Source organism: Loxodonta africana, chromosome 3, assembly GCF_030014295.1.
Source record: "Loxodonta africana isolate mLoxAfr1 chromosome 3, mLoxAfr1.hap2, whole genome shotgun sequence".
Taxonomy (NCBI): Eukaryota; Metazoa; Chordata; class Mammalia; order Proboscidea; family Elephantidae; genus Loxodonta; species Loxodonta africana.
Genome location: NC_087344.1, coordinates 61,935,894 through 61,963,277, shown reverse-complemented (window position 1 = coordinate 61,963,277; position 27,384 = coordinate 61,935,894). Strand labels below are relative to the sequence as shown.

Sequence of the window (27,384 nt, the reverse complement as noted above, 5' to 3'; positions counted from 1 at the left end):
GGGGTAGGCGCTCAATACATTCAAATTCAGGACAATTGCTGTTGGCTGTATGTAGCTCCTTGCCTAGCCTTTCTTCTGCCTTCTAATATTCAGATTCTAAATGAACAACATAACTCCTTCACATTTCCCCTTTCCAGACCACTGTAACCCAAGCTCTTAGAGTCTGAGAATACGGCAGAAGTAAAACATGAGTGCTGCCATACACTACGTAAAGTGAAACCTAAAGGCAATCTCCTCTACATTTAGAAAGAATGGCTCGGAAATGCAAGTGATAAAAGAGTATCTATGGATAATTTAACAGACATTAAACATCCTAATCCTGTTCTCCATCTCAATCCCAGCATCAATAACCTCCACTCCTACCTAACAAGAGGAAATTAGCATGGTCTCAATCTTTAACAGCAGCCAAGCATATAAGTGAACCTCGCTTCCTTTCTCTCACTGTTCCAGAAAGATGTACCTGCTTCTGTCCTCTTAATAGTCCACCAGGTGCTCCTTGGAAACTCTATGGGGAAGTTCTGTCCTGTCCTGTAGGGTTGCTATGAGTTGGAATTGACTCGACGGCAATGGATTTAGTCTTTCTTTTTAATACTCAGCCAGAATCTTTTTTTTTCATATGTTTAAAATGTTTATTTTTAACAGTAAAGGTGCCTATAGGACATTATTTCAAAAATGGGAAGTAAACAAAATACAAAATCTAAAGTAAAAACTTTAAACCTGTTACAAGGTTAAAAAATATATATAAAAGATGAAGAGACAGTGACTTTAGTAACCAGCACTAATGAAGAAAGAAACCACTCGGCCTGTCCTTTCTCCCAGTTATTGAAAAGCAGTAGTTGTTGCCAGGCAATACCACAAGCCAGCCTCAGGTTCGGGAGAGAGCACTACAGCTCGTCATCTGGGTTTCCAATGCCCTACATGTTCAGAAACATTTCTCTAGGAACACACTACCGCAGTAATCTCTAAAAGTATAGTCTTAAGTCTTAATGGGCCTGAATGATCCTCACATTGGTGTTAAAAAATGCACATTTTCTGAGGAATATGTTCCAGGATCTTTACCCTTCCCTCTTCTATCTGCCTTATACAAATGTCGGTCTTGCGATGAAGCTGAGGAATTTGGGCTGACTGAGCTCACCTCTTGTTCTTTTCAGTGCCTTTCAAGGGTGCTCTTTACCCACAGTCTTTACACCTTTCCCTGTTCTTTTCCTTTCCTCAAGCTCTCAGAAATCAGGCTCTCTCCTCCTCACTCCTCTAAAGAGGGTACCAATGATCCGCTTCATGACAAACCCAACTGCCAGTTATCCTTGAATATAAATTTGATGGGGACCATCTTCTCTCCTCCTTTGGCTTCCAGAAATTTGACAATCTTGGTCCTCCTCTGATCTCTCCAGCTCTTTGTTGGCTGCTTCTACCTGATAACTGCAGACACTGTCCAGGACTCCATGTGGCTCCTCTTCTCATTCTCTATGGTCTACAAGGCCTCCTTCACTCTAAGGTTTAATTAACTATTGCTGTTGTTAGTGTTGTGGAGTTGATTCTGACTCACGGCAACCCCATGTGTGCAGAATAGAACTGCTCCACTGAGTTTTCAAGACTGTGACCTTTTGGAAGCAGATTGCCAGGGCTGTCTTCTGGGGTGCCTCGGGTGGGTTCAAACTGCCAACTTTTCAGCTAGTAGTCAGCACTTAACCATCTGCACCACCCAGGGACTCAAATTTTCAAACTCTACCCAGATTCAGCCCTACCCAAGTTTTAATCTGCTATCTCCAACTAGTAACTAGGCATTATTTTATGATCAGCTCACTGAACTGTATTCCACAAAATAAAAATGGGACTTAACTTCTCCTCAAAAATGAATTTTCCCTATTAACTTTTCTTTTTCTGTCGATAGAATCTCTCTTTTTTTTTCCTTACACCCAATATCATTCATTCTTCCACCCAATAGAATCTGCTTATTCTCTGTTCTATAGATTCTTTCCTGCACGTCTCACATCTGGAACCAGGTGGTTATGAAAGTGAGATACAAAGGGGTAGGCCTCCACACTTCTTGCCAGGATTATTTCAACAGCTTAACTTGTCCCCTTGCTTCCAGACTTCCTCCTTTTAAAACCATATTACACATCAACGGAATATTGTTGCAAAGCTTAGCTTTTTCATGTTATTGCCCTAATTACGTATCTGCAGGACCGTAATATCGGATCCATTGTTAGGCCAGTGGGGTTACAACCCAATCAATCTAGCTTCCCCTTCTATCACTCCCCACTTCAAGAAGCTTGACCCTGACCAGTCAGCAAATATCATCTATCCTTCACCCTATCTTCATCAACCTCTGCTCAGGCTGGACTTTTCCTTTCTAATCACCCAAATACACCCACATCTAGTTCATACTGAACTTCTACCATGCCTTCCTTCAATTATTAAACATAAACAGATCACTGACTCCGCCAAACTCTGACAGCGGTCATAATACTTGGGCATACATTTTTCTGTTTTATGTGTATCGATTTTACCAGTGGAGCCCTGGTGGTGCACTGGTAAAGAGGTCGACTGCTAATCAAAAGATTGGCAGTTCGAATCCACCAGCCGCTACCTGGAAACACTATGGGGCAGTTTTACTCTGTCCTATAGGGTCACTAAGAGTTGGAATCGACTTGACGGCCACAGGTTTGGTTTTGGGTTTTATTTTACTAATGGAGTCTCTAGGTGGTGCAAATGATTTACACACTCCACTGCTAACTGAAAGGTTGAAGGTTTCAGTCTACCCACAGGTACCTCGGAAGAAAGACCTGGTGATGTACTTCCAAAAAATCAGCCACTGAAAACCCTATGGAACACAGTTCTAACTCTGATACACGTGGGGTCGCCATTAGTTGGAACTGACTCAATAGCAACTGGTTATTTTACTGATGAAACAGAGGAGGATCCAAGAGAGTAGCGACCATGTCACATTCAGAATCATGGATTATGAGTTCAAATGATTTCAAAAGTCACTGAAGCAGTCACAGCTGTACAACATGATGAATATAATCAATGTCACCAAGCTGTACATGGAAAAAATGTTCACATGTTGAATTGGCAAATGTTTTCTTGTATTTTTACCACAATAAAACAAAGAAAATAACTGAAGCCCAACGCGCTTGTCCAATGCTTATATGCCTTTCATATAACACCACAGCAAAAGGGGTGCCAGGTTCTATTCCAGGGACAGGGAACTTACCCACATTTTAAAAAAATCTGTATCCTCCAGATCACACGGGGACTTACACTTACAGGCGACAGGTAGCCAGGGGTTTTAAAGCAGTAATGTAACTTGGCCAGATTTATTTTTTTTTAGATAATCACTCTGGGGATTACGATGAGGACTTGGAAGGAAAAGAAACAGAGCAGTCAGGAGTCTGTGGCATGACACCAAGTAAGAGATGTCAGGGGCCTAAAAAAAGGGGAAACCAGATTCAAAAGACATTTCTGAGGTAGACTAGGATTTGGTGATCAACTAGGTGTGGCCCTGCTGATAGAAGGGCCCCAGTGATGAGCACCACAGAGCAGAGGTGAAGTCCCAAGGTGGGATGGGCAGTGTAAGGCTGCCCGAACCCAGGAGTAAACTGTACCTCTTTCCACCACTTTCATCCCACAGCCTTACTTTCAGATCATCAAGAGTCAAACAATAGCATCAATCACCGCTATCATTCAAGTCACCACTGTGGCTTCCTAGTCTAGTAATTTTTTTCCCCCGTTTCCTTTTCAAAGGACTATCTAGTTCAGTGCTTTTCCAAGTGTGGTCTGCAAACCGAGAGGTTGTTAGAAATGTAATTTTGGGCCCTACCCCAGACATACTGAATCAGAATCTCTGGGGCCAGGGCTCAGTAATCTGTGTTTTCATTAATCTCCAGTAGATCCTTAATGCATGCTAAGGTGTGCAAATGAGTCCAGCTAACTTCTCCAGATTAGGGCTTTCAATCTTATATTCATTTTCCATCACTGTTAGAAATGCTATCCCAGCTATACTTTCAAGACCAAAATGTACATTTATAAATAAGCTTCAGTAAGAAATATTTTGGAAGCACTGCTCTGGGGAAACCACCTACACTTGGAGGAATCACTTAAATAGAAACTTTTAAAGATAAAACTCCAAGGCACTCTCAAAAATGACTATAATCCAAAGTCAGATAACACTTCTTCAAACAAGAGTTCTTTAAAGATCTTGCCCTAAAATGAGGAAAATGAAAGATTTTAATGAAACACCTAGCGATTCATTCCCTTACCCCTTACAAGAACCTTCTTAACATAAGGCAAAGTGATAGCTATTTTATAAGATAGAGGCTACTGCTAGAAAACACAAATAATTCATCCTCTAAAATAGGATTTGAGTCTTCCCATAGCAGTCTGGAAGTGGAAAAAACAATCTGGTAATACGGTCAAGCTGTCCCCTGCCAGACATATACTTCCTGAATGAGCAATGTATTGGACACTGTACAGGATCATTTGTTCAACAAGTTAGAGCTCCACTATATGCCAGGCACTGGGTGGTGCTTGGCTGCTAACCAAAAGGTCGGCAGTTCAAATCCACCTAGAGGTAACTGAGACGAAAGGCCTGGCAATCAAAAAAAAAAAAATCAGTCACTGAAAACCCTGTGGAACAGTTTTACTCTAACACACATGAGGTTGTCATAAGTTGGCATCAATTCTATAGCAACTCGTAAATGATGGCAACGAAGAAGACAGCAATTCTGCTCTCAGATGGTAAAGAACAATACAGAGCAATTCTGCTCTCAGATGGCAATGAACAAGACAGAGCAATTCTGCTCTCAGTGTCCTGACAAGTGGTAAGGAACCTGGCAGTCTGGAGTAGTGGATGGCTACCTGGGCTGTAAATTAAAATCACCCAGAACAGCTACTGACAATACCAATGCCCAAGCCCACGTGACACCAAACAAATGAGAACACTGTGAATCCCAAGTATTGATTCCCAAAGACCATTCTCTCTTCAGGTAATTCTAACGTGCAGCCAAGGTCAAGAACCACTGGTCTGGGGCATAACGTGATAGGTATTGGGGCCCAGTGGACAACACTCCCCTGGTAGTGGAAGAGACCCAAGTAAACAGAAGCAGAGGCTCTGGCAAGACGGAGCAAAGAAATCTCAAATAGAGGATAATGCTTCTCTGGATACAAGAAGGGCGGAATGATCCTAGAAGACCTCATAAAATGCTTTTACTGGTGTCAGCAAAGTTTGGTTTCTAAAGATGGGTACTCATACAACTTTTTTATATGTCTTAAGTATTGCAGTTTTGTTTTAAGTAAAATAAAAACTGCCTGTAGTCAGTGAAGGTATCACAGAATTTACTTAAGATGAGTCTTGAAGCTTTATTAAGAAGGATTTTTCCGAGGAAAGACCTGAAGGATGAACAGAAGTGAGGGGAGAAAGCGTGTACGTACGAAGGTCTAGAAGCAGAAAGAGCATGGGGTCTCAGGGAAACTGAAAGCCAAGACCAAAAAGGGATGAAGCTGGAGTAAAGATTATCAAAGGGCCATGCCTGGTCTAGCAGCATCAGCATCATCAAGAAACTTGTTAGAAGTGCAAATTCTCAGGCTTCACTCCAGATCTGCTGAATCAGAAACCAGCAATCTGTGTTTCCAATACCTAGATAATATTAAGGATTTTGGATTTTATCCTAAGATTAAAGAAAAAATAATTGAGAAGCTTTTAAATAGAGGGATAGCATGATCAAGATAATAGCAGATAAATGACTTGGCATTTAAAAAAAGAAGTTGCTGTCAATTTGATTCCAACACGTGGTGACCCCATAGCATTGATAAGTGAGTAAAACTCCTCAAAATCTAATTTTTTTTAAATAACCAGGATCAGAAACCATACTTAGTCTTTAAATCAAGGGTCACAATCATAAGGCCTCTAGGGCCAAACAGGTAAGGCAAATGAGTGAAGCGGGTGATGTAGAAAACTGAAGGGGCTACCCCTCTAGTCAGCCCAGCATTTGCGCTGGTGCTAAATACAAACAGGTGCTCCATAAACCTGTGCTGAGTGAAGGAATGCCCTGGCAAACCTAGGGATCCTTTATAACTTGACTTTTCATTTCTTCAGATGTGACTGTTTCCAGCCTGGCTAGGAAAATCTGGCATCAAAGCAAAATTTCAAAGAATAACTACTTTTTGTTTCTTGGTGTAAGCAGCAGAGGCATAAAAAGCTATTCAGCCAACAAGATGCCAATAACCCAGCCAGCTCACCTCTCACATGGAGTTTCTACCACAGAGCAAATGATGCATTTGGATGAATCTATAGCAGAAACCTGAACTTGGGATTGCTCTTTGTGATAAGCTTCCCAGGAACAACCCTCCTGTGGGCCTAAGAGGCTGCCAACACTTTCACTTCAGTAGGTCGAATCAGAAGCTCTTAGATTCAATAGTACAAGCCTTTCAACCCTCAGCCCTTAGAACACATGCAGGGTATTTGTATACAAGCCTTCTCAGGGCTGAAAAACACCAAATACAACTTTATTGAAAGGTCACCAGGAGCAAGCAGAAACTTTTTGAAGGGGAGCAATTTACAGCATGGCAAAAGTCCACTGATTTGGGTTCTTGCCACAGTAGCACCTCACCCATATTTAGTCACAGACCATAGATGACGAGGGAGTGGTTACGCATTTCTGACTGAATCAGGTTAAAAAAGCACATTCCAGTGAAGTTCAGGATGCAGAAAAAGACTGCAACACACATTAATGAGAAGGGAAAAAAGAGTGATTGCTTTATTCAGACACTCTCTCCCCTTCAAATCCTCAGTTGAGAAAGTCAAGTCAACACAGTCTCAGTAGTCCCATTTGACAGTGACTATTCATCCTGGCTTGGGAAGCCTGAACGTCACATGCTGAGAGACCCGGTAGACCTTTCGCTACTAAAGGTTATTATATCTCAGAGACCTTCAAGGGAAGCCACAGGGGGGTTCAAGATGGAGACAGAGTTCCTACCTTCTGCCTGCTCCTTAAAGATTCAGATACCATTTTCTCCCAAGTCAGAATAACTAAAAAGGCAGGCTTCAAATTCGAGTACAGCCAAAATTTCAAGACTCTTACCTGGGCATGTGTGGCTGAATTTCCATCTCCTAACTGAAGCAGGATTTGTAATGGAGAGTTTGCTATCTACTGTCTTACTACATTTCAAGGCTCCTATTTTATCCCTATTCTTAGCAGATTAACTTTCAGAGGCTGAGTGACTTGCCCACAGGTAGTAGCAGAGCTAAAACTAAGGATAAATGTTCCTGGAACCAGCGTACATTTAAATAGTTGGTGTTAACTGTCTTTTAGGTATCAAGCACTACCACTATGCCCTCTGAGAAGGTGATGATAATAGCTGATATTTATGGAGATCCTACAATGTGTCAACTCTCTCTATAGTAACCTATTTAATGTTAATAACTACTCCATGAGATGGGTACTCTCTTAGAGAGGTTAAGTGACTTGCCCAAGGTTACAGAGTTAGTAGCAGAGTTAGGATGCAGACTCAGGATTCTGGTTCTAGAGTCCAAGCTCTTAATCACCTGACTATGCTACTTGTCTCAGGATATGGTCAGACCATGCCATAAACACTAATCAAGCACCTGGGCACCAAGTGCTATACTAGACAAAAGCACCTATTCACATAAAACACCAACCAGAAAAACCACTTTTACTCCACCCATTCTCAGTGTGACAATGCATGCTGAATGCACCCCAGATCCTACCTCCTAGCTAAACATGAAGTCAAAAACCTAAAAATTAAGCCTTCAAGAGTATGGTCAAGAAACAGAATTCTCTCAACTTAGATGGAGAGCAGACTAGTGCTTCCTACATTCTCGTCTTTTCTGATCTTTACTTGGATCCACGCCTAAGAGCCCAAGATCAAAAAAATAAACTCTAAACAGAGATCAAATCTATTCCCTGGGCAGGTAGCCAGAACGGACATTCTACAAGGGTCACCCTATGAATGAAGAGGCTAGAAAATATACCCTTTCTTCCTTTACAGAATTTTCAACCTGGATTTAAGGAACAGCTCATTGTTCAATTAGCTCAATACTACCACAACACCCAACCAGAAACTGGTTTTCTCTCTGTTCCCATCACCTTTTAGAGGGCTACAGGAATACTCACAGGTAAGCTCGAGGGTCTTGACTGAAGGCTCAAGTTTATATCTTCTTGCCCTCCCTTACTGGAGGTCATTGAGGGGGCTGAGGATGCCTGAGACCCAAATGAATCTTGAGATAACTCCTAAAACAAGAAAAACAAAAGCTGTGATGGCCTAGCATTGATAAACCAGGCAAGCTTACTTCATGGTGAATGGGCTATAGGACTCTCTCACACAGGAAAAGCTGGGTGTTAGACACTGCTCGAATATGAACAGTAGTGTCTGAAGGAAGAAAACTCCATCCTGTGGCTCTTAAGACAAAAATGTCAATGGTGAATTCAAGACTCTTTCTGATGGCATGGCCACTCATCTATTGCCACACAGAGAGCTATTCCTTGGAGTTAAAGGCCAAAGTCTGGGTAACTATAAGGTTTTCCTATCAAGGAATAAAACCAATTAATTTAGAACAATCCACACCAGAACTTCTGTATCAAAATGAGTACTGCTTCCTTCAAAGATTGTCACCTTGGGATAAGATACTTATTTCAATAACGCCACCAATGCACAAAATCTTTAGTGGACCTGTCATCACTCAGTCATTTCTCCTCTTTTTGCTCTTTAAAGAATAAAGCTAAATTGCTATTTTTAGGCTTCATCACCTATCTTGTTCACCAGACATGGGTCCAAATGAATTTTAGCTATTTCCCCAAATCAAATCCACCCTCAAAAAAGAAAAAGATGTGCCACTACAGAGAATAGTCTAAAAAATGTGATGTGGTCCCTGATTCCAATTGGAATTCAAATGAAAGGGTCCAAAACACTTTATGGAATGGCAATTGGAATGTACAACCTGCCAGTGACTGATTTGAAAAAGACCACACTCACTTGGATGCTCAAGTTCTGATATGTTGGTTAAAAAAAAAAAACCCAGTCCCGCTGTCTTTCTTATCTGTCTATGCAACTTCCCATTGTCCTATTTCTTCATAAGTAGGGAGAGCTACAGGTCTTTATGCAGTTAAGAAGGTTATGCCTTTATTAGTTCAATTCATCCAGTTAGCATGTTTACCCAGAGTTTAATTGGTTTTTAAGTGCACATTAGAGAACCAATTTGCATGGCAAAGTTCTTATGACACCAACCTCCAAGCTGTCTGCGGTCACTAGTGGGGAAAGGCAAGAAGTAGGGGCATCTTACCTGTGGTGGAGGGAAGCGCTGCTGGGAATAGGCAGTTTGTTGCGACTGCTGAGACTGGGGCTGAGGGTACGCAGCCTGCTGGGAGAGTGTCGAGGAGGCTGGCTGCTGAGGTTGCTGCTGCTGGTAGGGAGACTGTGCCTGTGGCTGGGAGTAGGGGGGCTGGCTCTGGGGGTGCTGCTGTGTTGTGGACTGCTGGGAAGGGTATGGAGTTGGGGACTGCTGATGTGGAGGCTGGGATGGCTGTTGGGAGTATGGAGGCTGAGAAGACGACAGCTGTGGTGGCTGAGACTGCGGTGGCTGCTGATATGAAGGTTGGGCATGAGGGGTCTGGGATGGTGGCTGCTGGGAGTAGGATGGCTGCTGCTGCTGGGGGTGAGGACTTTGCTGGTTATAATATGGAGTCTGGCCCTGCTGACCATACCCGCTGGGGCCTTGTTGTCCATAAGGAGGAATCTGTAGGAAAAGAAAGGATACTTTTAGCACCGGCTCTCTAGGATGAAGAAAGCTAAGGTATTCTCATCAGAAGCTATGCCCTGAGGATGAGTAATGAGAGCAGACAAGCCATGCCTCACACTTAAAGAGGGTCCAGGGTTTTCCTACCATCCCTGTCTAAGCTGAGCCAGAAGGACAGCCAAGCTGGGTTACTAGTTGGTTTATTTACAAGTGGACTGCATTCAACCAGTGAAAATTTACATTATTTAATATGTGGGCAGTTTATAAAAGTTCAAGTGTAGCTGTTTTACCAATGAGCCGACTCTTTTTATCATGGCCTAGGCTGTTTTCGCAAGCACTAGGAATCTGTATCCTAACCACAATGAAGAGTCAGTAGCAGCCTGGCTCAGTCAACCGAAAATCCAAGGTTTAGTAATCAAGACAGCATGTAAATCACTAAGTTACCTTGGTTGTCTCTTTAATTCAGTCTTCATTCAAAAAATATCTGAGGGCCCACTTGCTTACTTTGCAGCAGGCACTATTCTAGGCGCTGGGGATACAATTGGTAATTAGGGGGAAAAAATGAACATCCACTACATCCCTTCTTCATTTTTTAATTGGGGGGGGGGGGAAAAAGACAGTGTATTTCATTTTCTTTAAGAGCACACTTTGTTTTAGAGTCAGGTTTTATATTCTGTCCTTCACCATTTTCAGTATGGCTTAAACATTAATGATACAAAATGCTGTCAAAACAAAAAATGACAATAAAGATATAACAGTATGTGAAGTCCTGATACATGCTACAACATGGATAAACCTTAAAAACACTCTGCTGAGGTGAAATAAGTCAGTCACACCAAAGCTTATTAGTGACTACCAGAGTGAGTGGCGGGGAGGCGGAAAGGAGGACTCAATGCTTAGGGGACACTAAGCTTCTGCTAAGGGTGATGGTATAATTTAGAAATGAGTAAGGGTGGTGGCTAAACAAAGTGATGAACATAATGTCACTGAACTGTACAAGTGAAGAATATTGAAATGTCAAATGTTTTGTTACATATATATTTACCACACATACAAAAAATAGGTTAAAAAGATATGGATGGCTAGACAAAAGGAGATGAGAAGAAATCTTAATATTTATAATAGCATTTTTACTGTTCAACCTTCCCTTTTTCTTCCACTGTCAGTGTCTCCTTCTAAACATTCATTTTGAACCAGTCAGCTAATATGTCAAAGGCCTTGAGAAACATAAAGCGGTTCGTCTATCCCCAGGGCACATGGTATTAGTGGTTTTCTTGGTAGTATCAATGGACAGACAGTGGAATTTAGAGTTTTGTGCATGTCAACTGAAATTTCATCACCTTTAGTATTCAAGGGTGTGAGGATATATGGAGGACAGAACTTTCATTCCACTTCCTGCAGGGATCACCACCCAGTGGGTACAAACAGGTCAAGAGGAAAAGACAAATATGTACAGCCTGTGGCCAGGGAGCAGTCTTCCTTGAAACACATATGGGATAGTGCCCACAATCTTGGCCTTGATAGTAGCATGCTGTAACTAAGCCAACTGGACTGTGTGCCTGTCAAGAGGCTTGGGAGGTAAGGACATGTTCTGATTCTATGGCTCATAGACCAGATCCTGGATAGCAACAAGAGTTAAGGTAATCAGAGTCACCATCTACCTGTTGTGCATAAGAGAGGCTGCCCATGGTACTCTGCGCCCGGCCCTGCATGGTCATCGGGTACCGCTGTGGGGTCTGGGACCCATATGGCTGCCCTGGGTACCCATGTCCTTGCTGCGGTCCTGTTGGAGGTCCCTGTTGTTGTGAGTATGGATTAGTCCCACCATATGGCTGAGGTCTCATCTTGCCCATCTGATCCATTGGACTGGATGGCTACAAAATAAAGAACATTTCATTAACCTGAAGCATTGTGATGCCTCTGGTCATATGAACTCACAACAAAAGCATACATACTTTTGGAGCTACTTTGAAGAAGTAATGGTATACATTCAGTAGTCATTGAGCAAGCCGCTTAAACCTCCTTGAGAACTCTGATTTTGTCATATGTAAACTGAAAATACCACCTGTTTGTGAAAGCATCTTGTAAGCCACAAAGTACTGTGTAAGTGTGCACTAGTGCATGAGATCCAAGGGACAGGACAAGTGTAGGCAATTAACACAGTACGAACTCCATGGTGTAGAAAGTCCAAACAAAGGCCCTTCAGTTGGAAGAGGATGGTGCTGCTATACACTATTACCTTGCTCACCAACACCAAAAATGATGCTTCAATACTGTGGCTGGGAATTCAAATACCCCAGTGTCCACATGTTTCTATTCCTCCAATAGTGGAAAATTTTCTTTGTACATCTGCAGCCTGTTTGCACTATGGCATAAGCAGTTAAATTCTGTCTTCCTTCCAAGTGAGCAATGTGGCTAAGTTACAGTTGTTGAGGGAGCTGTAACTTGCAATTTAGAGCTTTGTGCATCTCAACTAAAAAGTTCATCTCTAATATTCAAGAGTTTGAGGATTTAAGGAGGATAGAACTTTTGTTTCTTAAAGAACAAGAAGATAGAGAGGTACACCGCAGCACCGGTAATGAAAGCTCAAAGTTCAAATTCAGTTATCTGGCTACAAACATAGCTTTCATTCCAACTCTGAGGGGCAACAGGGTCAACTACCTCACTCACTTTTTGGCATGCTTTTGCCCTACTGGAGGTGCCCTGGTAGAGGAGTGGTTAAAGTGCTCAGCTGCTAGCCAAAAGGTCAGTGGTTTGAACCCACCAGCTACTCCACAGGAGAAAGACGTGGTGGTCTGCTTCCATAAGATTAATTGCCTTGGAAACCCTATGGAGCAGTTCTACTTGACTCAACGCACTGCGTTTGGTTGTCCTATTGGAGCTGATAGCAAAGAGCAATACATACCTCCCCTGCCAGAGATAGTCATCTACATCTATTGGGAATGGGGAAGTCTCTTAAAGCACCTTAAATAGACACACCTAAGTTGGAGCATAGGACTGGGTCTGACAGAAAACTTGAAAATTAAATCTTACTTAAAGGGAGGGGGGAAAACAAAACCAAAACCAAACCAAACTCGATGCCGTCGAGTCGATTCCAACTCATAGCGAGGGGGATTAATACTGTGGGCCTCAACATCGGTAACTCTCTAGTGAGGGAGTTCAGTGGTTCTCAAACGTTAGCATACATAAGAATCACCTGGAAGGCTTGTTAAAACACAGACTGTGGGGATCCACCGCCAGAGTTTCTGGCTCAGTAGATTCAGGGGAGGCCTAGGATTGCATTTCTAACAGGTCCCAGGTGATGCTGATGGTCCAGGGACCACACTTTAAGAACCACTGGTCTAGATTATAGAGTCCCTTCTGGATGTTATTCTATAATAAATTATTCAATAATTTAAGATGTGTAAGATCTTTAAAAAAAAATTCCAAAATAAGTGAGAGGAGGAGGCATTCAAACAACTGAGTCTCTGTTCACGCCTTTTTTTTTTTTTTTGGCAGAATACTATCTAAGTCTTTTATAATAGAGGAAGCGGAGCCATCATGGAGGAAAATGGGTAAGCCAATAAGCTACGGAGACTGTTCTAGATATCAAAAGAAAAAAGCAGAAACACTCTTAGGCTACAGCTAAAATCTCAGGTAAAAAGGTAATAGCGATGATGTGAGTATCCTCCTAAGTTTCTAAACTATACCGAATCCTAATAAACTATATCCCAAATCACTATTACATGTCAATGTTATTAAAGTGCTGTTTCCAACAAACTATTCTTTTTATTGTATTTTAGAAAAAGGTTAACAGAACTAGTTTCTTATCAAACAGTTAGTACACACATTGTTCCATGACATCGGTTAACAACCCCACGACATGTCAACACTCTCTCCTCTCAACCCTGGGTCCCCTATTACCAGCTTCCCCGTTCCCTCCTACCTTCCAGTCCCTGCCCCAGGGCTGCTGTGCCCCTTTAGTCTTGTTTTGTTTCATGGGTCTGCTCAATCTTTGGCTGAAGGCTGAACCTCAGGGGTGACCTTGTTACTAAGCTGCAAGGGTGTCTGGGGGCCATACTCTCAGGATTTCTCTAGTCTCTGTCAGGCCAGCAAGTATGGTCTTTCTTTTTGAGTTAGAATTTTGTTCTATCTTTTTCTCCAGCTCTGTCTGGGATCCTCTACTATGATCCCTGTCAGAGCAGTCAGTGGTGGTAGCTGGGCACCACCTCGTAGTTCTGGACTCAGTCAGATGGAAGCCGTGGTAGATGTGGTCCATTAGTCCTTTGGACTAATCTTTCCCTTATAAAACTAAACAATTCTTGCCCAAGCCCTGCCTCTGTATCAGAGCTTCAACAGTATTCTCAATCATAATTTTGGAGCTACATGGATTCTTTTGGAACTATTTACAAAGCTCAAATTTAACAACAATTGACCTTAAAGATTAGACAGGAACCTTAGGGGGCACTGAATTTATGTTAATAGGGAAGGGACAACTCAGAAAAGAAGGGTGAGAAGGGCTGCACAACTCAAAGAATGTAATCAGTGTCGCTAAATGGTACATGTAGAAACGACTGAATTGGTATATGCTTTGCTGTGTATATTCTCAACAACAACAAAAATAAAATTAACAAAACACTGCCCTGTCCTGCGCCATCCTCACAATCATTGCTATGTTTAAGCCCATTGTAGCAGTGACTGTCAATCCATCTCATTGAGGGTCTTCCTCCTTTTTGCTGACCCTCTACCAAGCATGATGTCTTTTCTCTAGGAAATGGTACCTCCTGATAACATGTCGAAAATACCTGAGATGAAATCTCGCCATTCTCACCTCTAACTGGACTAGTAATAAATACCACGTAGTCTTTCTCAGATACACCTCGCAACAGATCCAAAATATCATTTCCACCTATGAAGAGATAGGGGCTTACGTGGCCACGTCACGCCATGTATCTTACACCATAGTCCTCATCGTATCCCACACTGCAACTGCTATGTATGTGGTCACCAGATAAAGAGACTGCATTTGATGAACAGAGAGACCAACCGGCCTGCTCTGGGTGTCTGTCAGTGGAGGTCTCCCCTCAAGCATGAGGGGCAGTCATTGCCATGGTTACTATGGAGCTTCTAGAGCAGATCGGAATTTTCTGTGAAGCTTCACAAATTCCTCAGCCCCTGCCTAGAAACTCCAGTTTAGTAGGTGTGGAAGGACTTTGCCCCATCCCCTTAAGATCCTTGGATAATTCTGATGTATACTACTAGCTGAGAACCAGCGCTCTAGAAAAGCACTGTCTAGTAAAATTTTCTGTGATATGTGGCTAAGTACTTAAAATATGGCTAGTGCAACTGAGGAACTGAAGTTAAATTTTTACATAACCACATGTGGCTAGTGGCTACCATAGCGGACTGTGCAGTTCTACAGCAACTATCCCAAATCACTCTTATCACTCCCTGCTCAACAACAGATCCAAACTTCCTACCTACTACATCCTGTACAATATCACATAGAAAGAGCAAAGAGTGTAGTAATTTGATAGACTTGGGTTCAAATTCTAACTCCCTCACTGTCTGACCTTGAACGCATCAATTCTTCATCTAAAATGCACATAACACACTTAGCCAGTGTCTGGTATTTAGAGGCTCAGTAAATAGTAGCTGTTATCAATAACGACAAATAGTGTTTCTGCCTAGTTCTCAAAGCCCTCCACAATATGGTCCCCAGTTTTATACATTTTTCAGTCCCACTCCAGGGTTCCCGACATGCCCAACCATATGCATTGGTACCCTGCTCTGTCATCCTGTCCAAAATGGTTTTCTACTAACAGAAACCCAACCCTTCAACATGAAGCCATTTCCCAATTCTACAGCATACTCTGATCACTCACATTTCCAGTGCCCTGTTATAAATTTAGTCAAAATCATAAGGTTTAGCACTTAATTATGGTTAATTATTCCAGCTGATTGTATCTTTCAAGCAGGGCTTCAAGCCAGTTCAAACCCCTGCTGAGAATTTGTATTTCCAACCTAGATATACTGAATCGGAAGCTAATGTTTAACAAGACCCCCAGGTAATTCTTATGTATAATAAATTTTGAGGCCTGCTGCTCTACTGGTGGGTCTCAGGGTTGGTCCCTAACCAGCAGCATCAGCATCACCTGGGAACTTGTTAGAAATGCAAATTATTAGCAGGGTTAGGACAGAAACAAACCAGTTCAAGCCCTGCTCTCAAGACTAAGTTCTGGATAAAATTTAAAAAAAAAAAAAAAATTTTTTTTTTTTTCAGTCAGAGATATTTATCTTTAAAGTTACCCCAAATACTCAAGTGTGATGCTGGGGCTCAGTAACTGTTCAAATGCCAGGCTGCCCTGATACAGAAAAGGGCAGGGGAGGTTACAGGGAGACAGGCCAGTTCAAGTCATTCAGTCACTTGGGTGGGGGCACACCAAAATCCACAAGACAGGTAATAACTCTGAGAGAAGAAAAAACTTGGACTGAACTGAGAGAAGATGGAAGGGTTAGAGTAAACAGCAGAGGGAGAACAAGCACGCTCTCAAAATAACCTTATGTTCCATCCTATATCAGAGAGGACTTCAAAACTGCATGTTGTCATTGTATGCTGTTGAGTCTATTTCAACTCATAGCAACCCTATAGGACAGAGTAGAACTGCCCCATAAGGTTTCCTAGGCTGTAATCTTTAGGGAAGCAGACTGCCAGGTATTTTCTCTGGAGAAGCGGCTGGTGGGTACAAACTGCCAACCTTTCAGGTAGCAGCACCCTTAACCACTGCACTATCAGGGCTCCTTTCAAAATTGCATAACCATTCCCAAACAGACTACTTAAAAACCAAAGGCAAGTCAGAGACACCAGGGGGCCTGCATTCCTCGTGCACCCCCAACTGAGGACAGCTACTTACAAGGACACTAGTTAACAAAGGGTTAAAGGAATCTTCCATCTCAACTTTTGGAAATCTTTGCAGACAAAAAAATAAACATAGTTCAAAGAAATCATTATTCTAGAGATAAAATCCAGACATTTCTCTTTTCTGGTCATTAGATTTCTGATCCCCTTGCCTCACCAAAGGATTATAATCAACAGAATATACAACTTAGCAAATGAAAATATAAACCCCATTGGTGTCAATTCCAACTCATAGCAAACTAAAATACATTCAGTTCAAACAACCAGATTACTCTGGGCTCATGTCATATCATGCTCATATCAGAAGGGGAGGCAGGCAAGGGTCTAACTCACACTTCTGACACTTAAGACCATTATGAAAGATTTGTGATTTGCAGTTAGAGATGAAATGCCATCTTCCAACTTCTCATAACAGAGAAAGGGCTTTAAATCGTCACTAATCGGTTTTATTGCAAAGTAGCAATTTCAGACCAGAAAAATCCCTACTATATGCAAAACAGAAAAGCCAGTATCAGCAGTCTGCAGGCACCAAGGAAGAGGCAAGGGATGGAAAACACTAAACCAGAGATTCTTAACTATGGGAAAAAAGACAGAGAGGAAATCCTTTCAATGGGAAACCACAGGAGTAGATTACTGTGATTACGCTTCAAAAGCAAAGGCTCTGCCACAGAGACACATAATTGAGAGGAAAATGCTGCCCCCTTGATTAGGGATGGGCGGGGCCTGCCATATACCCTCCTGCATTCATAAAAAATAAAAATGAAAAAGGGGGGAAGAGCCATAAGAAAACTCCATCTCTATCCACCACGTATCTCCTTCCAGACCACTGGCCGTGATATTAACTGCCTGCCAAATGAAATGCATCAAAAGGTGAAGTTTAGGGGCATCAAAGGCAAGGATGCTCAGCAGGCTTGTCCTTCTGAATACCTTCAGAACAAACAGCTTTCAGACTAACCACTTGCACAGAGAGTTCCCCTGCTCCAAGCAAATGGAATTTCAAGTCCCTCTAGATCGGCTAGCTAATAGAATCCCCCTTACAACTTACTGCACTAAGGAAAACCATAAGGACCCTCAGGGGCTACAGACTGAACTTAAATGTGGAGCTGGACTAAATGTGATATAACCAAAAAGTAACCAGCTTTCTGAAACTCACAGGTTAAGCACAGCTACAAACTCTCCAACTTTTGACCATGACTGATAGTGAAGAGGCCAGAGAAGATGGGGCCAATAACTCAAACTTCCAAGAAGAGAGAGCTGCCATTTGCTAAAATGCACCACACCACGCTCCAACTGCACCAAGAAAAGAGAAACTTCATAATCTTCTTAAACGAAAGCCCAACCGAAGAAAGTTCCAGGCTTTAGTCCCAATTCAAAGATGCTAAAAGGAAGTGACCAGTCAGCAACCCTAAGGAACCAGATTTTGTACTCAACAGTGTGAAGGATTAACAAGAATAAGAGAGGTGTGGGCTGGGGCTGCAGAAAAGGTGCCCATGAGAAAGGAGAGTCTTGACCACCACTTGTTCTGTCACCCTAAATGCCAACTAGATGAGGTTTGTATAAACTTATAGCCATAAACCCTAATTCTGGACATCTAAATATTATTTCTTACATCCTGTGCTTTCAATTTATTCCTGGCCAGATTTGTTGTATGACTTTTAATAATAACAATTAAAAAAACCATCCCTGGCTCTTTAACCGAAAGAACCCCCTAATTGATTCCCACAGTAATTAACCTGCATTTTACCTCAGAGAGCGGTAGTTAAGGAAGTCAGCACTGCTATTTATAACTCATCTCAAATTGAGGGCAGACTGCCTAAAATCTAACACATCCCAGCTGTACTCCTGTTTGAACTGGGGCCAAGGGAATTTTTTAAAGCAATCTTGGCACCGAATGAATGACACCAACAGTATGAGAGCGCGAGTGGTTGTGTTGTGGTGACGTAGCACTGGAGGTGGAATGGGAGAGGGGGGCCAGTGTACTGTGATCCCTCGCGTGCATGCCTGCTGCTTGCCGAGTCCCAGTACAGTAAGCTGGGAACCGCCCACTGAGAGCCAAACACAGGAAAAGGCTTTTCCTGTGGAACGCCTTGAAGTGAGAAACACATGGCTAATCTGCATAAATGCGAAGCCACACCGCCCCTGCCAGGAAGGTTAGTGCTCGTAATCTCTGGCCATGAAGCTGGCTGCCTGGGAGGACTTGGACTGGCGCCTGATAACCCAGAAAGAGCCGAGAGAACAGATGGGTAAGGACCCCGGCAGAAAACAGCCCCGGGTCACGTGACTCACCACATGGCCCCGCCAGCACAAACTATTGTCTGGCTGCAGAGCTCCCATACAAAGACACCCGGCCTCTGCTTCCTGTGATTCCAGGGGCAGGCAGCAGCTGTTGATCCAGTTCCCGTATGGGACCCTCCCCTGTTGAGGAGCATTCCAGCTCAGGACAAATATAAAAGTTAAGGCCTCTACAAACCAAAGAGCTTTCAGTTTTCTGCAAGCTCCACATGGCTCAACTCAGATCTTAGGATGGACAGAGCGGAATGTCCACAAAAAGAACCACCCCTAGTACCTTGGTACACAGGATTTGACCAACATATTCATTCCCAACGTACTCCCCTACCCCATCCCCAGCTGCACATACATCTGTATCTAATGCTCCCTCATTCCTTCTCACTCTACTGCTTCCTGGCTTTGAAGACTGTTCAAGGACCCCTATCCCATACTGAGGTGAAACTGCCCAGAAATCTCCCTGTTTTAGGTCTACCCTCATACCTGGCCTCCTAAAATAAGATTTTCTTCATTTTAAACAGCGGTGAAACATTACTATTTATGTGACCCAGGACAATATGATAATCCTAAACTTCTATTTGGTTTCACCACAGACATCATTAAAGATTTCCTGAAGCTAAACGCACGATAGGAAAATAAAAATCTCTCATCAGATATACCAACACCTGACCCAGGAGGTCAAACCCACTCAGCCTATGATTCTTATCATTCATAACCTGGGAATCACGCTCCAGTTTTCTACTTCCCAAGAGATGGAAAACAGTTCCTTTATTTTAGTCCTAGTTTCCAACTACCACCCCCAAAGAAACTGTTTTTGTTTTTTGTTTTAAATTATTTCAAACTTCCATAAGTTTCTAAGTTAAATAAAATTTAAAAATTCAGAGTTGATAAAAAGTTCTATCTAGCCCATTCTGTTTATGAAAACCATTCTAGAAGATCAGGGCATGTTCCCCTTTGCAGACAAGAGAGAGCCAATTTCAACAACATCACCTGAAGCACAAGTCTGACTAAACCCTCAGGAGGGGCTGCAACCAGACATCAGACTCAGGGCCTTCTAATCCACATTGTCTTACACGGCAAGACAAAACGCATTGCTCTCTCCCTGGATCAGAGACAGTTAGGCTACCATGCATGCTCCATCCTACCAGACCAGAAGATCACAGAAAACATTAAGGGTAGAGACCAAAAGGGGAAGAGTCATTGACTCATCTAGCAAAACTCAAACACAGATTATGAGAGCCAACTGTAATAACCACCTCACAGCTGTCCACCCAAAAGAAGCATGTCAGAAAAACCACAACCAGGTGGCTGGTATTTCTTCAATTCTTCTTGGGTTCCAGATAAAGCCCTTCAAATAAAGCAGCTAGAGCACTAAACTAATGATATTCCCTAGCAAATGACAAAGTTCTTCTCATCCAGCGCACTTTGATTAGCTGCCTTTCACAGAGAAAATGCTCTTCCCAAAATGATAAAGATCACTTTTTTCGAAGACAAACTTAGCTAACAGATTTTTTCCCAATTTCCAAAGGGTGACAAAAGCCTTTAAGGAAACTAAACAATTTCCTTAAAAAGAATTCTTAAGGTACTGGTAGAACCACAGGTTATAAAAATAACACTAAGGACCCAAGAAGAAGAATAAACAGATTAAAAAAGGTAGGAGCTGAAATGCCATTTGATAAAATTAAACATTCTCTTCCTTACAACTTTTTATCTCAAGAGTAGGGCAGTAGTAGGACATGACGGAAAGAGCAGAACACCTGGGTTCCCATCCCAATTCTGTGAACAACTCCCTGGGGGAGCCAACAAGGCAACTACACCTCAAATCTGATCAACTACACAATCCAATCCTGCTCTCCAGACTCTGAACCAGGAATCTGTATTTTTAACCTCCTCAGGCGATTCTTGTGTCCAGTTTGGGAGCATTTGGGCTACAAGGCCTCCCTCCAAGGTTCCTCCCATCTCCAGCACACAGTGATTCTAGAACTCAGATGCAGAAGAGTACGTTCAGTTTCCTTAGACGAACACAATGGTCTAAATAGGGCGGTGCCTGACTAATAGAGAAAAGCCAGGAATGCACTTCAGATTCCTAAATGAACAGCATTCTCAGTCAAAGCCAAGCTTCCCCACATTCCTATACCTGGTCCCTGATTTACTTGTTCTCTCTCTTAATTTTTTTTTTTTCCTCTCTTAAGCACATCGCTAACATACTATATGCTTTTACTTATGCTGTTTATTGTCTATCATAGATTAGAACATAAACTCCAAGGTGTATGTGTGTTTACTTCACTATAGTATCCCCCAGCACCTCGAATGGTACCTGGCACAGCAGACAATAAATGTTAGCTATTATCATCCTACACAAACCTCAAATTTATAGCAGAAAGCTTAAAAACCAGGATAATGTCTAGATCCATAAGGGAAGATCAGAAGCCCAACGTGGTAGAGGTTAACTGGCAATCAAATAAATTAAGGCCATGCTTAAAAAAAAAAAAGGTAAAAAGCATAGCTTTTGATACAACTTCGAGCGAGTTGCTTCATCCTGTGGCACCAGAAACATGTATAAAACTGGAATTAAAAACCGCTTCACAAGGACATGAGGTGGCTCAAATGATACAAATGTGAAATCCCTATTACAGTGCCAGCCATAAAGTACCCACACAACAGATCTTATTTCCCTCTCTTCATCCTCAATAGGGAGAAAAAACCAAAATGGGGTAGAATGCAGTTTCAAAACACATACTTAAAAAACAAGAATACAAAAGGGTCGGCCGGTTCAATTCTCAAACGCCATCTACTTCCAACCTGTTTTCTCAGAGGAACTTATTCAATAGCTCTCTTCCAAGAACCCTGACAGTCCAGCCCAATAGTTTTCAACTGGGGCAACACTAACCCTCGAGAACTGTGTTCGGAAATATATGTATGGAAGCATCTTTTTGAGTTGTCACAGTAACTATGTGATACTACTGGCATGTATTACCTGGGGAGCCGGATACCAAATGTCCTGCAATGCGGCACCACACAAAGAAGAGCCTTGCTGAGAAACAATGGACTCTAGCCCATTACAAGTCCAACCTCAGATGAAGAATTTCCTGTAACACTTGACACTGCCGCAATAAAGAGCAAGGAAATCAGAACTGACCAGTACTCATACCAAGAGCCCAATAGCACAATGCCACCCACTAGCTAAAGTGTTCATAAATCAAAATTTATTTTGAAAAAGAGTTTGAAGATAATATACCAGTAAGGTGGTATTTTTCTTCCAGTACATTTATTACAATTTTAATTACGTAGTTATTTATGTGATTATTTGCTTACATCTTTCTTCCTCACTAGAAAGTACTCCATGGAGGCAGAAATTATGAATCCTATGTTCATAACACAGAGCCTGATACACTGTATAAGAGCAATAAATATTTGTGGGATTAACCTAAGCAACTGGTATATGGTAGGTACTCAGGTTTTTCAAAAAATATTCTGCCATAAGACTTCCCATATTGGCAAGTTTTACTACTTTATACTTTAGACATTTCAGCAACAAGATTGGGCAATTAAGTGAGCTGGAAGAAGTTCTTATCTTGAAAATCCTTAAGAACTAGGGAATATGACCAAAATCTAGAAAATCCTGAAGGTATGCAAGGAAGACAGGTTGGTATACTGCATCCTAGTACATGCTCTAAAATTTAAAACTTAACCATGTATATAGATCGTTTTACCCACATGAGGTGATACAGGCTGACACCAGAAAAAGGTACTTCCTCCCACAAACCATTCTTTGGTGCTTCTACTAAGGAAAGGACCTTTGTGTGGATGGACCACAACCCCGACCAAGTAGGGCAGTACTTTTGACATCTTCTGCCCTGATTATTTGTCATTATTTATCATTAAGTGATAAGATACACTTAAGAAATACATGGTGAGTGAAGGGACACGTAACTTTACAAACAGAGCTTCCCACAGGAGGGTACATTCCAACTTTTCAGTAGAGACAACACTGTTCCAAATCTCACCTAGTTCCTCTGACCTAGTTTCTAAAATACTCTTCCCTCTTCCATTTAAAACTGCTTTGCAGATAACAGCTCCAAAATAAGGGGGGAGGGAGTGGGGGCAAAACCTGCTCCTAGCCTCATTTGCTTTCTCTTGAAAAAACTCTCATTTCCTCTTATTTTTTAAAAATTTTACCTACAACTCCAAACTTGGGCTGGTTTTACAGAGATATAAAAAAGATCCTAGATTTCTCTAAGTGCATGGTTCTGGCAGTCTTGCCTTCTATACTAAAAACGGTATCTGTGACACATCACTGAGCTGTAGGAACTTGATTTATATGCAGTTGGGGATTCCCTGTGTCATCATGCTTCCACATAATTAAGTACTGTATTTTGATAAAGACACCAAGAACCAGCAGTAGTACCACTGTGTTTATTTCATTAATTCCTAGGAGCAACTTCTCCAAAATACCAGCTCTCCCTAAATCCACTCTGAACTCTAACAGGCACAATTAAGTAAGTTAAGAATGGCCCAGGGCATAGCCCATCTCATTAAGCTTATGTCCTTGTTAGATGCCTTCAAGTCAGTTCCGACTCACAGTGACCCTATGTACAACAGAACAAAACAGCCTGGTCCTGTGCCATCCTCACAGACATTGCTATGCTTTAGCCCATCACTGCAGCCACTGTATCAATCCATCTCTTCCTCTTTTTCACTTAAGCTTATAAAACCCCTTGCCATCAATCAAGTCGATTCCAACTCAGAGCAACCCTATAGGACAGGTCAGACTGTCCCGGTTTCCAAGGAGTGGCCGGTGGATTCATACTGCTGATTCTTTTGGTTAGCAGCCATAGCTCTTAACCACTGTGCCATGTTTCCTTAGCTTATAAACCAAAAACCAAACCCATTGCTGTCAAGTCAATTTCAACTTATGGCAACACTAAAGGACAGAGCAGATGGGGTTTCCAAGGAGCGGCTAGTGACCTTTTGGTTAGCAGTTGTAGCTCTTACCCACTGCGTCACCAGAGCTCCTAAGCTTATTAAAAAAAAAAAAAAAAAAGCTTATAGGTGTCTCCAAATTCTCAAGCTTTTTAAAGATCAGTAATTCTCTGAATGGGAAACCATAGCATCCTGTAAATTTTTCAGCTCTTTTCAAAGCTCCAAAAGTATGTAGGTACCAACCTCCTTCACACCGCTGTCCAGACAAATGTATACGGGGACCCTGGCTTCATGATTTATAACCCAAATACATGAAACCAAAGTTACCAGATGTCTTCTCTGAGGCTTACTCTGCTCTCATTTATTCGCTGTCTATAGCCAGTATAATCAAATTGGGATGGATACCTAATGTTATGGATTGAATTGTGTCCCCCATAAATATGTGTTGTACAACAGAGAACCCCTGAGGGAGCAGGAGAGCAGTGGGATACAGACCCCAAATTCTCATAAAAAGACCAGACTTAATGGTCTGACTGAGACTAGAAGGACTCCGGAGGTCATGGTTCCCAGACCTTCTGTTAGCCCAAGACAGAAACCATTCCCAAAGCCAACTCTTCAGATAAGGGTTGGACTGGACTATGGGATAGAAAATGATACTGGTGAAGAGTGAGCTTCTTGGATCAAGTAGACACATGAGACTATGTGGGCAGCTCCTGTATGGAGGAGAGATAGGAGAGCAGAGGGAGTCAGAAGCTGGCCGAATGGACCAGAAAAGAGAGAGTGGAGGGAAAGAGTGTACTGTCTCATTAGGTGGAGAGCAATTAGGAGTATATAGCAAGGTATGTATAGATTTTTGTATGAGAGACTGACTTGATTTGTAAACTTTTGCTTAAAGCACAATAAAAATTAAAAAAAAAGTGTTATAAATCCTAACCTCTATGCCTGTGGTTATAATCCCATTTGGGAATGGGATCTTTGTTATGCTAATGAACAGGGTTAGTGTAGGGTGTGTTTTGAGTCAATCTCTCTTGAGATATAAGAGATTAAACAAGTGAGCAGAGGAGAGATGGGTGAAGACAAATGCAAAGGCACATGTAGATCACCCAGGAGCAGAAGCTCGGAAGAGACAAGGACTTTCCTCCAGAGCCGACAGAGAGAGAAAGCCTTCTCCTAGAGCTGGCACCCTGAATTCCGACTTCTAGCCTCCTAAACTTGAGAAAATAAATTTCTGTTTGTTAAAGATACTCATTTGTGGTATTTCTGTTATAGCAGCATTAGACAACTAAGACACTTGGCATGTTAGACTGCAAAAATCTAGCTAACATACATACAAAGCTTATATACTCTTTTGAGGTTATCGTATTCAGGGCACACAGAATTTCCCACTGGTGAATGTGTCTGGATGGGTGAGCCTAGCTATCTCAACCTCATTTTATTTTAACCCGAAATACCATAATGAAACCACATACTGGTCACTTGAGGTTTTATATAGGGGTTTTAAAGAAACCAATTCAAAGCTGCACTGGAAAAGCAAAGGATTCAAATCACAAAATGGAAAGAAAAACAAGAATGTTACAAACTTGTCCTGGACCAAGAGAACCCCAAAAACAAATTAAGGAGGGCTAAGAAACTGTCTCCAGACCAAAGGCAGTAAAGTGGGAAAAGAGAAAAAGTACCAATCATTTAGGAACTTGTTTATTAATTAGACAAAAGCACTTTCTGCCTGCCTCTAGTTAACTAGGTCTTTCCAAGTGAAGTGAATACTAGTAATCTTCACCGAAAACCTGTCTGTTTAAAAGTGGTATAAATTAACTGTACCTCCAGTCCTTATAAAGACTTTTTGCCAGCTCTGATCTAGTACAGTTACTGAGGTCTCTATGAGCTTTTGCATTTTAATAATACAGAGTAAGACACCAAAAGAGAGACTGGAAAGAGGAAAAAAAAAAACCAAGAACAGAAAATAAAAGTTAAAAGGCAGAGAGATGATTGAGTTACACACACACACATGAATATGACTCCCTACTAAAGTATTTATCTGTACAAACAAATATCAAAACACAGATCAAACCATCAATACACCTCCTGAAAGCCACTGCCTTCATCACAGCCAGGTCACAGTGATCACAGCTTCACTTTTCAGGAAGGAGGAAAAAGAGCCCTGGTACTAGGATACTTGTTTTCAACAGAGAGATACACAAACCATATCAGGGTTTCATAAAGCCCAAGTGAACACTGTTGGTCTCTACTTGGTCTTTGCAGTGTTGATGTTTATTACTCGACCATTTCCATAACTTCCGTTTCTGTGCCAAACACAATCCCTATTCATTAAGTCATACATCTAGGGACAGGTCTTGGCACAAGTGTCCACTACTCAGAGATGCCTTATCCTCTTCAGAGAGAGGGTGACTTGTCAGAAGTCTACTTAGAGGATTCGCTTGCGGGGATTTCACAACAAGGGAACAAGGAAAGACATTCACAGCAAAACTCAAGCTAGCCACTACGGGAGAGGAGAGGGGTGTCATTAAGGATGGCCTATGGAGATCCTCAGATCACCAAAGGCCCTGTTCTCAGGTCAGTCGGCAGGAAGCAGAGACAGGCAGAAGAGACATCCATGGTATTTAATTAGTGTTCCAACACTGGCCTTTAAGAGGCATTTTCAGGAATTACTTTCTCAGGCAAAATTTACTGGATTGGTCATACATGAAGATCATCACCATAGGTCACCATCTTAAAACGACTTCTCCCAATTTTATCAAATTCCAGGAACCTCAGATTCAGATTACCCTCATACTGCCTTAGGAAAAAACTAAGAAAGAGGGAAATTGGAGGCAGGGAGCCCCCAAGTCCCATAAAGAAAACCAACCACAGTTCGGTCATTTCCAACTTCTAGCAAACCTACAGGGTAGAGTAGAGCTGACCCATAGGGTTTCCAAGGCTGTAATCTTTATAGAAGCAGACTGTCACATTTTCTCCTGCAGAGCAGCTGGTGGATTCGAACAATCGCCCTGTCAGTCAACCACTACACTCAACCACTGCACACCACCAGGGCTCCTTCCTGTAAATATACATTTTTTTCACTAGTTTATCATTATTACATCCCTCTCATGAATCTTGTGGAAAATTCATCTCAAAAGTATTCTTTCTTCCCCCTCCAACCCCAAGCACTCTTAACCTTTCTCCATCCAAAAACACTTTCACATTAAAAAAAACCCAAAACCAAACCCATTGCTGTCAAATCGACTCCAACTCATAGCAATCCTACAGGACAGAGTAGAATTGCTCCATAGGGTTTCCAAGGAGCACCTGGTGGATTCGAACGGCCGACCTTTTGGTTAGCAGCTGTACCTCTGAGTCACTATGCCATGATTGGGAGGTGTTTTGGGGTGGAGAAACATTCACCTTTGGTATAATTTGGAAGAAGCCCCTCAGGTATATATCCTTGGGGCTTATTAAGCACATTGCTGGGTCCCCTCACCAGAGTTTTGGGATCAGTAGGTCTAGGCGGAGGATTTGCATTTCTAAA

At 42.1% G+C, this 27,384-nt stretch overlaps 1 protein-coding gene and 1 non-coding gene across 3 annotated transcripts in view; both read right to left on the bottom strand.

Moving 5' to 3' along the window:
- Positions 1-27,384, bottom strand: part of ARID1A (AT-rich interaction domain 1A) — a 71,815-nt gene that overhangs the window by 32,560 nt on the left and 11,871 nt on the right. For both annotated transcript variants that reach the window (XM_064281540.1, XM_064281541.1), the window contains exons 2-4: positions 11,416-11,628; positions 9,302-9,754; positions 8,136-8,252 (exon numbers count right to left, since the gene is read on the bottom strand). In XM_064281540.1, coding sequence (XP_064137610.1) covers positions 8,136-8,252; positions 9,302-9,754; positions 11,416-11,628 — 783 coding nt within the window. The remainder of the gene's footprint in view (positions 1-8,135; positions 8,253-9,301; positions 9,755-11,415; positions 11,629-27,384) is intronic.
- On the bottom strand, positions 794-978 carry LOC111752079 (small nucleolar RNA U3). The gene has a single exon (XR_002787097.1). It is a non-coding gene; the product is annotated as a small nucleolar RNA U3 (small nucleolar RNA).